A 15,666-nucleotide genomic window follows, 5' to 3' on the forward strand; every position below is an offset into this window, starting at 1 on the left:
CTAGCTCCTTGAGAGGAGCCGGGTACTGACGGTGCGAGTCCCGGCAATAAGCGGAGATACCTTTGAAAGTTAACAGAGGATAGGTGTCCTGGTCCAGGTGGGTAGGGTCTACGTCGGGGGCCCAGTTAGTGAGTGCGCGGACGACCGAGTTCGCGGCCTCATTCCCTGGTAGGCGCTCGTGGCCTGGAGTCCAAATGAGAAGTCGGTTCATGGGGTCTTGATCCCGATCTGCTCTCCGTAGTATTCGTTGCGCTGTTGGCGTTATCCAGCCCAGTTCATAATTCTGGCAAGCGCCTCGCGAGTCGGATATGATGAATTTAGATTGAGCGCGGGAGGCGGCTAGGGCGATTGCTATCTCCTCCGCGTGGGTTGTGCTAAGTGCCTTAAAACTGAGGCAGTTCACCTGTCTACCCTCGTGAACGACTGCTGCCGTGTACCATCCTCCACCTGGAATGATGTGGGCCCGCAACGTTTACATAGAAAACGCTGTGTTTGGAGCCAAAATGGCGGTGCAGGTCATTCGCCCGTGCCTGACGCCGTCCATTGTAGTTATCTCTGTCCATATTGTTAGGAAGGGGTCGAACACGGAGGGCGCCTCTCCATAGTTCTGCCACTCGTATCCTTTCCTCAATGTGATGGTTATGTTGTATATGTAGCCGGCCCAGGAGGCGACAACCGGACATGGTCTGGGCAAGACGCGCGTATTGATTAGCGAGGTGTGCCTCGCGCAACTCTTGATAGGTGTTCACCACCTCATGTGCAAGGAGCCTCGCATTGGAGGTAGCGATCGGAAGGTCGAGCGCCCTTTTGATCATCAAGCGGAGAGTAGCCTCCAAGATGTCTTCGTCATGCTTGCGCATGTGCAGGTATGGAGTCGAATATAGAATTCGATTTGTCACAAAACCATGGGCGAGTCGCATCGCATCCCTACTTCTGAGGCCACCACGCTTGCTGGAGACGCGGCGGACCATGCGGCCCACTTCATCGCCAACCTTGCGAAGATTGGCTATGGTTGTGTCAGCGCGATGGTTCTGGTGAATAAATAGTCCCAGGACTCAAAGCTCAGTGGCTTCGTGTATGGGTCCGCTAGCCAGAGAGAGAAGTATTGGGGTCTTTCATCTCTGCTATGGGCGAAGATGTACGAATTCTGATTTTTGAGGAGAGCACTGGAGACCACAGTACGTAGCATAGCGTTCCACTACGCCTGCCGCTGTTTGCAGGCGGTCCTCCAGTTGAACAATGATGCCCTCTGTTACCCAAATGGTTGTGTCGTCGGCATACAGCGCATGCTGCACACCTTCAACCTCAGCCAGTTGTGCAGAGAGATGTAGCATTGCGAGATTAAAGAGAAGTGGGGACAGCACTGCGCCTTGTGGTGTGCCCAGTGTACCCATAGTGTAAGGACCGTACTCCTTGTCCTGAATGCGGATAATGGCTTTGCGGTCCATTAGGAAATGTTTAATGTAATTAAACGCGTTGTGACCGCAGTGTGTCTCACTGAGGTGAGAGAGAATGACGCTGTGCTTCACGTTGTCGAAGGCACCCTTCAACAACGTGAAGGCGAGAACCACCTTGTCATAGTGAGGGTGCTCGACAGGCGTGAGTACCTCGCGGCTGAGTTGAAACAAAATGTCTTGTGCCGACATGTGAGGCCGGAATTCAAACATCGCGTCTGCGAAAGTGTTACGGGCCTCCTGGTATTTAGAGAGGCGATTTCGAACCATGGCCTCCATAAGCTTGCACACACAAGATGTTAAAGAGATCGGTCGGAGATGATCGGTATTGATGGGCTTGCCTGCCTTTGGGATGAAGGTGGTGACAAGAGCCGTTTTCCATTCTAGGGGGAGGGGTCTATCGTTTTTTCAGATTTCGTGTATGTAGATGTATTCTAGCAGGGCCTCATACACCGGCTCAGGAAGTTTGGCCAAAAGCTTGACCGTAACCTTGCCCCTGCCCGGCGCGGTACCCCGTCTCATTTTAGTAAGAGCCGCCCGCAGATCGTAAAGCTGGAACGGACGATCCAGATCCGGATTATCTCTGCCTGCATAGAGATATTCCTGTCAACAGGGTTCTTGGACTCGACACAGATACTGATCCCGTAAAGCCTGTGCAAGTTGGTCCGTATTGCCTTTGAAATTATGATTCGCTCGTTGCAGATGTTTCTGTGTTTCTGCGCGGGTCTGAGTTGGATCTATGAGGCGGCGGAATAGCTTCCAAATGTTGCGACTAGACATTTGCCTAGCAACAGAGTTACAGCGATTTACCCAGTTGGAATCGGCGAGCTGGGCAGCATACTCAGCCGCCTTCTGGGTGATGTCGTGAATCCGCAAGCGGAGTTTCATGTTATGTTTCTGACGGCGCCATCTCTTAGTGAGGCTGCGCCGCGCTTCCCAAAGATGGAGATAGTTGTCCACATCCTTCACCTTATCTGTGAGTTGTATTTTTGCCACGCTTTTTGCCACGCGACTCTACCAACCGACTGGGGGCGTTGAAATCACCCACAATCAGAAGGGGGTAGCGACCTGCTATTATTAGTGCTCGACAAAAGATGTCCGAGAACTTAATGTTCTTAAGTTTAAGGGGGAGTATATATTTAAGATTTGGACGGGTGGGTCACTACGACGCAGGGGGAGGACTGTCACTATCACGTACGAATAGGATAGATTTAGTTGGAGATCGACCTCCTGCACGGTAAAGCCTTTGTGGACAAGAAGACAGGTGGACGGGTCCTGTTGGAAAGTGTTGTAACCTGACAGCTTCACCGCCGCCCCAGGTTCCTGGAGTGCGACTAATGCTGACGTATGCTCAAAAGTGTGGAGATATAATCTCAAGTGGGCTCGTTTTTTATGGTTTTTGAAACCGCGGCAGTTCCATTGCAATACGGAGAAAGCCTGATGTTTTGGGGGGTGGGAGGGTCCAGTTCCCACTGCCATATTGAATTTGGGGTTCAGCTGGGCTAGACTCCGTAGCTACGGCTCCCAGGCCCTGAACCGGGAGGGAATGCACGGAATCTTCGGCAATTTCGCTCAGGTCAATACCCCTGGTAAATTTTGGTGGACGGCTAACGTCCTTTCGTGGGCTAGGCCTGCGGCAAAGGCGCGGGCCAGTCTCATTCATCCATGTTTTAATTTACTGGTGACCGCAATGGCCACTTTCTGAATGATGTCTTCCACTAGCTTACCTAAGTTAGAAAGCTGGCCTACCAACTCAGCTAGGGTGTTTTCTACACCCGTTAAACGGCTTTCCATCGCCTTTTCCTGAGGGCTCTCGCATATAGGCTCAGATTCATCAGGGCGCACCATTGGGACCCCCGGCGGGGATGGTGATTCTGCCAGCGCAGAGCGTAAAATTTTGTTTTCCGGAGCTAGCTAAGCTACCTGTGCGCGAAGTGCCGCCATTTCGCGGCGCATCTTAATGATTTCAAGGGGAAGGGAAGAAGGAGGGTTAGCGGTGGAAGAGGAGGCGACCCCATCCCAACTGCCTACCTTGTTCGATGACTTCTTGAAAGCCGGAGCCGTTGACGGGCCGCTGCCTCCGAGATCCGGGAACTCCCCGGCCTGGAAAGCCGGAGCATCCTGGTCATGTGACGTCTTTGGTGTCGTCCTCGTTGACGGCTTTTTGTGGGATGAATGTGGCGTCGTCCGGTTGGCCGGCGCGCGTATGGTAACGGCGCGTCGTTGGCCGCCGTGCTGCCAGCCTTGCCGCCGGAAGCACCTCCTTGCACAATGCCCGGTGACTCGGAATGCTGTGTAGCCGAGGCCCCTTGAGGCTCCGGGCGGCGGGGGTTCCCGGAGCTTGCTGGAGACGGCGAAATTTTCCTTTGCGGGCCTGGCAGCCCGTGAGGTGGGCTTGCCCGGAGACCATGCAAGCCCCCGGCTTGCACTCGTGAGGCGCCATGCCGTCGGCAGCCTTCCCCATGTTTTGGCCGCAATGACCGCAGCGTCCCTCTACCGGGAGAGGGCAGATGCCCACCCGGTGTCCGATCGCTCCATACCGGTAACAAGCAGGAATGGTGCTCTATAACTCAACGGTCACCGGCGTGACCGTTGAGTTATAGAGGACAAAGCGCGGCACCCTTCGGCCCTCGAAGGTGACCAGCGCAAGAGATGATTTTCCGAGTTTGCGGACGAAGGCGATATCACCGTCACGCCAGATGATTTTGTCGCGGAGAGTAGCCGAGGTCTCCAGCTCGTGAACGGTGATGATTCCCCGACACACCTCCCCGTTATGTTTCGCGTGGCCAATGAGAGGAAGTTGACCCTCACTTGAGTTAAGGGGTAATTCCCGGGCCAGCTTGTTGGCCGTGGCGACGTCTTGGGTGGCGCAGAGAAATATGTTCTGATCCAAGAGGGGCCAGATAGTGAGGGCCTTGACTGCCTCAGCGCCAACATAGGAGGCAAGGGCTGGGCCTAGCTCACCGGGCTTGAAAGCTTGGCGGAAGTCGATGGTGGCTCGTGGCTTCACCACCACAGTGATGTCTTCCTGCTCGAAGCGAGGCATCCTGTGTGGACGCCACGATGGGTTCTGTGCTGGCGGATCCCGCGCGCCGACTTCTGTAGCAGGAGAAATTCTAGCCGCCCCGTCAGTATCGGGCGTGGCGGCGGCAGCCGTGTTGGCGCGTCGGCCACGCTTGCGCAGCGCGATTAACGTTAAGAGGTTCTCGTCAGAAATAGCGTCCGACGATTACGCACTGTCTTGAGCGGCAGCAGGGACGGTTTCGGTCCACGGCAGTGTAGACGGATCGTAGCCCCGAAGAGCGGAAGCCGCAATGTTGGCTGACTGCCGCGGGGAATCCCCGTCCAGGGCGGTATTGACGTTATCCTTCGTTAGGCTTAGCGGAGCTCCCACGAGGCGGAATCAGAGATCGGGCATAACATGCCCAAATATGGTCCCACCTCGGTGAAAGGGGTGTCTTCTTGGTTCAGAAAACTTTAGAATGATGATGCCGGCAAATAAGCGATGGGGAAGCCCGACGGAGCCAGCATTTAATGCGACAACTTTAAGGACCCAGTGTCGTAGAAAAGCCGTTGTCGGCGTCATTGGCCGTGAGCAGAAGCAAAGAATATAACTGAATTCAAAAGCAAATAAGGTTAAATTTGGTTTGGAGAGGACTCGAAATCAGGTCATTCGGATTGCGAGGCGGGTGCTATACTCATAGGCCATGACTACTCATTGGTTCAAACTGAATAAAGGTAAACCTAGCGAATGCATTGTGTCCTTTTTCGCAGACTGTAAGCATCCTGACGTCATATTGCTGATTCCAATAAGTACTGCTCCTCGTTTTCATTTCACTTTTTTTTCCTACATTATAATATATCAGAATGGAGGTCCGGTCATGCCTCGTTGATATGGACACTTTGGCTCCCGAGCAAAAGTTTCCATAAATCGAGTTGTTCGTAACAACGAATCGTGAAGGAAACCAATGAAAAATAGCTGCCCAGAAAAAAAGAACACTTTGGTGTTAATGTCAGCTTCTGTGCTTGCGGTGAGCAGTGGAGGGGAAATTGGACAAAATCTTCAGAATTCTTAATGTGTTCTCATGATCGCTATTGTGTCTAAAATAACGTGATGCAGTTTCAGGCGCCATTTTACCTCGAGGAACCCGAACTGCCTCCAAAATGTCCACGTACCGCCAGATTCGGTGGTCGTCTCTTTCACCTGTGTTTTTATTCGCCGTTTTCTTCACTTTTAAAACCGTTGGTCGCTCAGAAACCAGTTTTGCATGAAATGCCCATCTCTTACTTATGCTAAGGCCTTCAACTCCAAAGCGAGAACGCAGAAAAGTAGTCATAAGACGAGCATTCCATTTCTTTCGGGCACTCGAGCAGCTGGGCTGCGCAAATACCACTTGTACGCTACACCAGCTTTTATTGGCTAACTGCTGTTTCCCACTGCAGCGCTGGCGTTTCGGCGTAAATGTTCTCCACGGCGGCAAAACTATGCATAGGCGCCGCTATTGCCATATAATCGTCCGGAAAAAGGTGCACACGCTTTTGTCTCGGCTTGGCTCGGCTAGCTCGGCAGTGCGGCACACGCGTGTATGCACCCCCTCCTGCTGACGAGGATCAGAATTGCAAATGCAGGCTGACAATGATGAGAGTAAGCTTGATTGCGAAGTGTCGTCAGATGTAATGCTCCCACACACTTGACCGTGTACCAACCTCGCGCGACATTTGAAATAATTTAGTGTTCAAAGTCGAGGAATACTTATTAAAAGACAGTGGTTGTGGGTATCAAATATTATAGCGTTAGCAACTGTGTGCGATGCTCGAGTGCATGTACTACAGCACCCTGTGAACCATGTCCTCTCCACACCCTATCGCCATCGTTCTAAACATGGGTGCACTGGCTCATGGCAGTTCGCCGGGTGAGCCGCCGGCGCTCCACCATGAAAATGTGCCGTTGTATCGTAACATTCGCGTCGCCAAGGGCTGCGCTGCAGATGACGCCGACGGCGCGAAATTGAGCAAGGAGCTAAGAAGTGCTAACGCTAGGAAAGTAGTTCTAACAAACCACGTACTGTTTCTGGTGTGCACGTGACCGCGAGTAGTGGAGCGAAAAGGGGGGACCGGCCAGAAAGAATGCTCGCGGAAGCCACAAACGCAGCCCGGGGATCAGAGTTTGGGAACCCCTGGCTTATTAATCTATGAGGCACGTGATGGCGTCTCAAGGCGTGGTCACGTAGCACTTGCTACGACTGTTCACATACTACAAACCGCTAGTACATATATGCACGCAGTTGGCTGAGAGCTGCTGAATACAGCTTGCGAAATGGCACAAGATGCACAGAGAATTTATTTGTAATCTTTTATACAATAAGGGTAAGTTTGACCCAGTTCCTCGGCACTGCAGACCATAAAAGCCCACAAAAAAGGCAATCATTCAGGCATCTGAACATTATCACCACCTTTCGCTTGTTTGCAGCTCTCAAAGTACTGGAAAAGAATTTGCTGGTGAGGGAAATAAAACAATGTGCTCGCATCGCAGTCCATCAATACGCGACAATAATGCATGGGCTTAATGGGTTCTGTGCTTTTTCGCCTTGTGTTTTGTCCAGACTGCAGGTTTTCGTATTAAGTACGTGACAATGAATTGAAAAAAAATGGTCCGCAGAAAAATTGTTCTTAATCCTTCTCTTCCCTATTAACGAGGGTTGTGTCAGCGAAGCAGGGCAGTATACATGAGAATTTGTGTTACCGTTGCGGTGCTCATATTCTGTCACACTCGGTCCATCACTCAGCCACAACTCGTTACTATTTTCGCGTGGTTTCTCAGTGCGCCACCAAGCGTCGTCGAGCTGGGTTCGCGCAAGAGAAAAGCCGTTCGGATGCCGAACCTGCAGCGCTGGGCTATGGACTCCGAGAACACCAAGAGCGCGACGTCCGCCAGGGGCGCCTCGGTGCCATCTTTCCGGGCATCCAACGCCGGTGAGCACCTTTGCTTGCTATGCTAGCGGAGGGAAATGCGCCCTTCTTTGCAGCGAGCATGGAGCATGCGAGGGCTCTCGAGTGATCCCCCGCGTAACGACACTCAGTCACCACTTTCTGAGATTGGCCCGTGCGCTACTAAAAGAGGCACATGAAACGCAGCTGTTTTGCACAAACGTAGAATGGCACCCGTACTACCTTGAGAATGCATGCAGAAGCTTATACAATGTAACTTACGCATTAATTTTTTCAAATAACTGCTAATTTTAAGTAGGCAACGCACTTTTCAAACCCACTGCATTGCATATGACCCACACCAACACAGGGCACGACTGGCACCTTTGTTCGTCCATGGCGCCCGTACAGAGCGGTTTCAACGTGGGCGTAGATTTAACTACTCATCGAAATTACAACCTCCGCCTCCGTCCCTTCGGGACGTTCTTATCGTCCCAGAAAAAGCAGGCCGGGGAAAACCTTGCAACCATTACGAATTCGATAGGCACTAGGGATCGAACGCAGCACTTGCCGCATAGAAGGTGGTTGCTCAAACCGTCAAGTAACTGCAGTGGTTTCGGACATTGTTCCATATTCTTCGCCACATGAGCGCAGTGAACTTTCATGATTGCGCCTTTACATCTTTCTTTTCGCTTGCCTGCGCTTTAGCGATACCTATCGACGAGGTGCTGAGAAGCACGCCTGTTCCATCATGTAGGCGGTGGCTTCTTGCAAATGTTGAATCTTGTAATTTTCATTTAAAAGAAAGCGCCAGAAAGCGCCAGCTTTATGAACTTTCCAGCACAAGCACCCGATTTCGCAATCTATTTTTTTAACGCCGAATTTCATGTTGCATTTTGAGGCTCAAGTATGAGAAACACGTCGTTGCTTTTTCAGTGACTCAGCCAGAAATTCTGGACAAATGCATCTTTGAACTCGAAACTCTTTATGAGCGCAATTTTTAAATATAATTTAATGTTTCGCTATAACAGTCAATATATCCGCAGATCACCCGATGGCAGTGTTGTATTTTTTTCTATTCCCGTTTTTTCTATCGTCAAAAGCGTTCCCCATTGGTTTTCTATGGAAGTCCTAACTGTTCGATGCGATCGTTGGAAACACTTTAAAAGATAGATTTTGCTACATATCAGAATAATGAACCATTGCCTTCAGCAATCTCATAAGAGAGTCGCACAATTTTTCAATTTTCAAAATTGTTGTCCGAGAAAGCTGGACATGTAGTTGGGCTTCACTTTATCGCACACATTTCGAAAGCGACTGTTCAACAAGAGCTGTGAGCGGTATAATGTTTTATCCTTTTGCTGCGCTCCTAAAGTTGAGGCTCCTCATGTGCTGGTGACCGTTTTGCTTCTGCTGACACGTGCCACACAGAGTTTTGTCGCTCATAAATGCACGCCAGTAGCGTGGATATCGAAGCCTAGCCGCGACTTGTAGGCCACTCGAACTGCGTGCTGAAGTTTTCCTTTTGAACTAGCCTCATCAAGCATGACCCAAACCAGCGGAGAAAGGCATTATGCGCCGCAGCCGCACAATTACGACTGCAGACAAGCTAGTTGTTAGTAGGAGAGCTCAAGTGGCAATTGTTCTCCCATTTGCGTCCGTCCTTTTCAACCGCCTGGATACCGCGTTCATAAGCATACTTCGCCACGGGCATTCTTGTGGAGCAAAGTCAGATAAAAATATTGATTGTCAAGCCATGTGTTGGAGCGGCAAGGCTGGAGCCATGTGTTGGAGCGCTGTGTCACACTCAGGTGCCACTTCGCTGGAAGTTGGTCGTAATCGGAACATACGCTACACTGCACAAAGTGAGCAGGAGGCAGCGTTGTCCAGATAATTGATCTCATGCTATAGTGCTGCTTACAAGCCCATGAGTTCCACAAACTCCTAGTTTGTAGTGCATGCGGAGTTCTTCTGTTACCTTTAAACACTGCGAATATTTGAAACTATACTTTAGTCTCGGCAGTTCCTTCGCAGACATCTCAGGATTACTGATCAGTGTCAATAAGATATATGAGATTCACTTCAGACCAGTATGTATGAATTGGGCCATACGTGCACACAGAGCCACTGCATACAACAAAGAGCGCTTGCCTGCCATGACGAAAGAAGAGGTGTCAGTGCTGATGACAAAAACAGCGCTCAAAATGGAGCCCATACCGCCAACATTGAACCAGTCAGGATATTCGCAAGAGCGTGACGTAAAAACATTAAACAGATTTCAAAAAATAACAGAAATCTGCCTAAATTTTTAGGTAATCAGGGCTGTTAGCATAGGCAGTGAACATACGTTCATTCATTTTTGCGACAATGCACGTCTGCACAAACATATCGATAAGATCATTTTTCAGAGCCTGTCGAACGCACACGATCTGAAATAAGCCTGTTTCGACATCACACAAGCCATCGCCGTTGTCTCAAGATTTTTACCAAAAGATTCAAAATCCATGCTAACACCAGAAACGCTGCGGCTTGTTTCTGTTCAGATTGGCTGCCGCAGCACGCAGCTTGCTTCATGCGGCCGTGTTCTCTAAGTATCTGAATGCCCCTAAACACGCAAAAAAATACTATCTGCCTTCACCGCCTCTTCACACGCGATGCCGCAGCCCGCCTTGGCGTCAAGCGGCCTCACGTACTCTGCATTTTTTTCCATCTTCCTAACTGAACTTGACAAAAGATGAATCGGGAAATAGTTCGAAAATCTGCATGAAATACACTCAATCTGGTCGTCAGGCCTGTATGCAGTGGAAGTGGAAGGGTCTCCCCTTGTCCGGGTGGGACCCAATGCTCTGTATCATCTCACCCCAACTTTACAATGAACCTCACGACTGAGTGTCAGGCGTAGCGTACTTCGTAATCACACTGTGCAGATTCACTCTGACATTGTGCCTCTGACAAAGTGCGTCTCCAACCTCGCATCAAAAATAGAAATTTCGTTTTTCTGGCTACACCTGTTCTCCTTCCAGCAATGGCGGCCGTTCCAGAATGAAAATTCGTCGTCTGAAGTTTGTTGCACTCGCAGACTTTTTCCTCTCTCGTCCTTTAAAGGGAACCGCTTCCGTTCAAGCCTTGTTTTAAAAGCTACGAATATCCTTCTACTCAAACCACGGCTTAAATCTTTCTGCAAGGAGCATTTTGCATGTTACAAGTGCAATGCTAGCCACAGGGTTCCTAGAACGTAAGGCCCCAGCGTCTGGCACACGAAACGAAAATTCGATTTATAGATATAGCAGAAAGCATCCACACTTCTCTCAAATACTCATTTGTGTGCTAGCCTGCGCAATGGTCAATGCTGTCTACCTAACTCTATCTAATCAATTATAATCAATGATATTTTGACACACTAATCAAGCGAAGTAAGCAAGAGAATGCCAGGGGGCGTGTGCGTATGAAGAGGCGGTGGAGGCCAATCCGGATCATGAGAGGGAAAAACTGTAAGGATAAAAATGGGGTGCGGCGCATTTGGCAAGCTCTGCGAAGCCATGAACGGCAGTTTACGAGCATCCCTCAAGAGAAAAGTATACAACAGCTGTATCTTAGCGGTACTCACCCACGGGTCAGAAACGTGGAGGCTAACGAAAAGGTTTAAATCTAAACTGAGGGCAACGCATATTACTATGGAAGAGAAAATTGCAGGAGTAAAGTTAAGTCACAGGAATTGGGCAGAGTGGGTCAGGGATCTAACGCGGGTTAATGATATACCAGTCAAAATCAAGAAAAAAAAAGGCTTGGGCGGGGCATGTAATGTGAAAGTAAGATAAACGACGGTCATTACGGGTAACGAACTAGATACCAAGAGAAGGCAAGCGTAGGGGAGGCAGAATGTAATGTGAGCGGATGAGAATTAAATTTGCGGGAATAAGGTAGCCGCAGCTCGCAAAGGACATGGCTAATCGGAGAGATGTCGGAAGGCATTTGTCCTGCAGAGGGCGCAGTCAGGCTGATGATCATGATGATTTTTGGAACGAATTTTTCACCTGAGTGCATGCAGCCCCTTTTAAGAGCATTGCAGATTCTCGCTGTTGAGTATCCTCATCTTTAAAATAACCTTAGAGAGAGATAATAACCTGAAGTTTTGTAATGAACAGACCGTCGTAAGTTGTGTTTTTTGAGCAACCACTCCTCAGCCTTGCTTCAGTGTGCAGGCTACCGCGAAAGCTTCCGGAGCCCGAACCTCCGAAGCGTGCGCTCATTGATTTTACAGCGACGTGGTGGTAAGAGCGCGTTGAAGGGAGAGGGGCGCAGAGAGAGACCAGGCGAGAACGGGTGCGGGCAATCAATAAGGTGCGGACCCTGTCTATTGTTCTCGCTTTAGGGGCGGCACTGGCTCTGGCGGGGCGCCCAGCCTCGTGCGGTTCGTATGCCGTCATGTGTGAGCGTAGGTACAGATAGATGTATTAATATACTGGTCCACAAACGGAGAGACTTTTTAATCAAGCAGCCACATGCCAAAGACCCCCAGGCTTCCGCTCTGCACTGGCGTTGATTACGGCACGCACGCCTGAGCCAGCTCAATGGAAAATTGAAAGCCCTAATTTCTTATTGCACTCAATGTATGCATGGTAAGGCTGATAACAAAGCCTAATGAAGAGAGCAAAAGTGAGGGTATGAATATGCGATCTGCGTTTTCGGGCATTAATATTACATATCCGCTGAGGAACGTCTGTTGGCCTTCTGGTTTTTTTATTACCTGACGTCACGGTCCAACAGGTTGGGAGAAGCGTGGAAGGAGCAAGAGAAACGTCACAGCAAAGGAGGAATACGACGGATTATTGCACAACCAGGAAGCGAAGCATAATAACAAGCCCGTAGTAAACGACTTCTATGCTAGAGCAATGCCTGTGTAGTACTAAATTTCAGCTGAAGCTTACCATGATCTACATGTTCTTTGGCCTAAATGTAAGCGCCATCCGTGACTTTGGATACCAGTTAATTTATCACAAATTGAGCCTACGTATTGAAGTGGCGTAGTGAACCATACGAACAGTAAATAGGCGCTTTAGTCACAATTAGTTTTTCAGCTTGCGAACTGGTGTAAATCTACGTGAGCTACAGAGGACAGCCGTATCCTCTTTACTATTTTCCTGCCGTGGAAAAAATGACCCTATTTTGTGACTTTTCCTTCAATTTTTTTTTCGTCTAACAACTTTAGCGTTCAAGATATAATGTAATACTTCAGAACAGTGAAGGGTTCCTTGAAAGTGCGTATGGTCAGGCATCAGTTCAATAAAAATGAAAACAGTCGCTCACCAAGTCGAAGTAAAAATCAAGTTTCAGAACCCTTACGGGTTTCGAAACGTCATTTTTGCTTGGACTTATTCAGTGACTTACATTTATTCAGTAGATAAAAATGAAGCTAATTGAACGCAGTCGTTATTAATTTTAACTTTGTTCAATTCTTTTCAGTATTTTAGTCTTGTTATGAAATTTATTTCGGAAAGCAAATGTTTTTATATACAATTTTAGGAAAACCTGCTATGGTATGCTTGCATTGAAAAGGAAAAACACTTGAACGAGACTTTGGAATGCATAAAATATCAGCCTATCCAGTAGGATACAGTTCTTGAAAATCAAAGTTATAGCTTGTGCAGTTTCCTGGCTAGAAAACAGCCACCTTAGGCCATATAGGTGGCCACACCATTGGGCGAAAAATCGGGGCTAACCCTTCACAGCGCAGGTCGTATAAAATCCTTGCCAAATAACGTGGGAACTCTACAAATAAGAGCAAAATCATGGGTGACAGCAATATGCCTGTTATGAAAGATCGATTAGTCGTTAAAAATGTCTGAAAAAAAGTAACTAACCCAGGCATTGCCATCGATGTTCTGAGCTGGTCTCCTTTGCCCTTTGAACAAAGGTCTAATCACGAGTCAGCATGAGCAGAGTCGACGCTTTCTAGACGTCGGCCAAATGAACCGTGGATGCGGGGCGTTTCAGGGCGCCTGGCCGGGGACGGCCTTTCTCAACGTGTACGCTCCGCTCTTCTCAAAAATCGCCGAACACTGAGAAGAAAATGCTTTGTGGCTCCGCACAGCATGTCTGAGAACGCTGCGGAAGCGTTTGAAATTTGCGTTCGCATCCATCGCTAGCGGTCTAACGATAGTCAAAGAGCGCAAAACGTTAATGAAGGTTAAAAAGATTGGAACAGCTGAACTCTCTCCCGGTAATCTGCATCTTAGATTAACGCCGACGACTGTGATAAGGGGTGCATGCTACTACCTCTGTAGTGTACCGCTATAGTGCTATGGTAAGCGATATTGAATAGCTACATCAGTATTTAAACACTAATCATAAATGCAGAGAAGATGTACTGCAAGCAATGTTCGGCTACTCTAACCGTTCATCAGCTGTAGCAATTAAAATTAAATTTACGTGATAAAATGAAGGATGCACACAGCAGACAAACTGGCACGCGAGCCCTCGTGTGCAGCGCTGTTGACTGTGTTAAGTGCTGCGCTGCAATTCTTCGTCATGGGTGACCAACAAGCCATTAATAGTTGAAGTGAGAGCTGCAGCGAAAGTATACAGTCAAGTTCATTAATAGCGTTCGCATATTACGAACCAGGGTGGTGTTACCGTCAAAGCATGTATTATGGCTATGGCACTGCGTTTGAAATAAAATGAACAACCGTGACCGCACCATTTGGTTATAATGAACGAGGAGGCGCAGTAAACTCGCCCTCAAGTCGAAAAATGTTCCCGCCGAAGAGCGTCTCTCACCCCCGTGATCACCCCCAAAGAAAGTGTGCCCCCCCCCCCCCCCCCTTCTAAAAAAAAAGGCGGCATTGAAATTCTAGTTCATAGCCGGCCATGCGCCCGGGCAGGCTAAAAGTCAATCGATGCGAATCTGACTGCCGGCTGGGCAAAAGGCTCAAAGGGGAAGCAGAAGCGTATAGTAAGAGCGCAACAGGGGCAGCATTGAAAGCGAAACTACCGCAAATGGCAGGTGATCAACCAACGGCATCCGTATGAGAATACTCGTCACCAGTCGTGTCTGCTTGCCCATCCGGTCACGTGGCGTGCTTCGCGTACACAACCGGATCTCTGCCTTCTGCGCTGCTGCAGCGTGCGGCCAGTGATAATAATAATAATAATTGGTTTTGGGGAAAAGGAAATGGCGCAGTATCTGTCTCATATATCGTTCGACACCCGAACCGCGCTGTAAGGGAAGGGATAAAGGAGGGAGTGAAAGAAGAAAGGAAGAGGAGGTGCCGTAGTGGAGGGCTCCGGAATAATTTCGACCACCTGCGGATCTTTAACGTGCACTGAAATCGCACAGCACACGGGCGCCTTAGCGTTCTTCCTCCATAAAAACGCAGCCGCCGCGGTCCAGTGCGCAAAACTGAAATTACACTGTACCTGGTGGCTTTCGCGTAAAGCACAGGATCCCACCTATTTTGTGGGCTCTGCATCCACACAAATCTTGCTCCAAGAATCTAGGTGTTGCATTATTTGGAGAACAGTGCGCTGCTCGAGTGCTTTACACAAGGTGGTGCACACCGTACGTGGAAAGCGCTAAAGCGACTCGCCAGGCGCAGGTGACCGCGCTGGAAAGCTTAGCAAGTGGCTTGATAGGGCCTGCTTTGAGAAAACAGACGTGCGCAACACACTGTTTAAAGAAATAAACGCCACTCTTGTCATACTGCATGTTTTGGCTGCAATAGCGCAAGTCCACCTACTACAAACTTCCGATACAACGAAAGCAATCCACGCCACCCTCAGGTTCGTAGGCGCGACTTATTCAAGCAAGTTAAAAGTTCAAATTCTTGTGTTGTTTGTGATTGAAGGTTTGCCTATATTGTTTCGCCATACTCAGGCCTTTGCACGACAGTCATTGGCTTCAACAATAGGCAGCTGAGACTCCCCAGTTGTTGGCCACGTTAAGTCTACCCAGATATTTCAAAGCCACATACTTGAGCGGCCGATTGCAATCGCATTTTACTAGCGTCTACTACTGGCCCGATGTCTTCAACTCTCGCTCTCCTTCGCTTCCTCTATCCTGCTCTCCGTGTGTGCGGTACACATTATGCCTGGTTAACCTTTTTGTTGTGATTTGCTTCACCTTCCAACATCATCCACTTCTCTCTCTGAATAATGCTTTGTTAAAGAGCATCGACGTTTTTATAAAAAATTGCGTGTTTTAAAGAATGCACACCGAGTTAAGGTATTCGAAGTAAGACCTCTTACAAACATTTCTGTTTCAATGAGTTCCTCGCGCGACGTGCGG

The 15,666-nt window shown here is 49.1% G+C and overlaps 1 protein-coding gene across 4 annotated transcripts in view; it reads left to right on the plus strand.

The window, feature by feature from the left end:
• LOC144116313 (LIM homeobox transcription factor 1-beta-like) overlaps positions 1-15,666 on the plus strand; it is a 334,199-nt gene that overhangs the window by 108,093 nt on the left and 210,440 nt on the right. For 3 of the 4 annotated variants that reach the window (XM_077651054.1, XM_077651053.1, XM_077651052.1), the window contains exon 2: positions 7,276-7,427. The exons of the other annotated variant lie outside the window; for it this stretch is intronic. In XM_077651054.1, the coding sequence (XP_077507180.1) occupies positions 7,276-7,427 (152 nt within the window). The remainder of the gene's footprint in view (positions 1-7,275; positions 7,428-15,666) is intronic. 4 annotated transcript variants of the gene reach the window in all.

Source organism: Amblyomma americanum, chromosome 1, assembly GCF_052857255.1.
Source record: "Amblyomma americanum isolate KBUSLIRL-KWMA chromosome 1, ASM5285725v1, whole genome shotgun sequence".
Taxonomy (NCBI): Eukaryota; Metazoa; Arthropoda; class Arachnida; order Ixodida; family Ixodidae; genus Amblyomma; species Amblyomma americanum.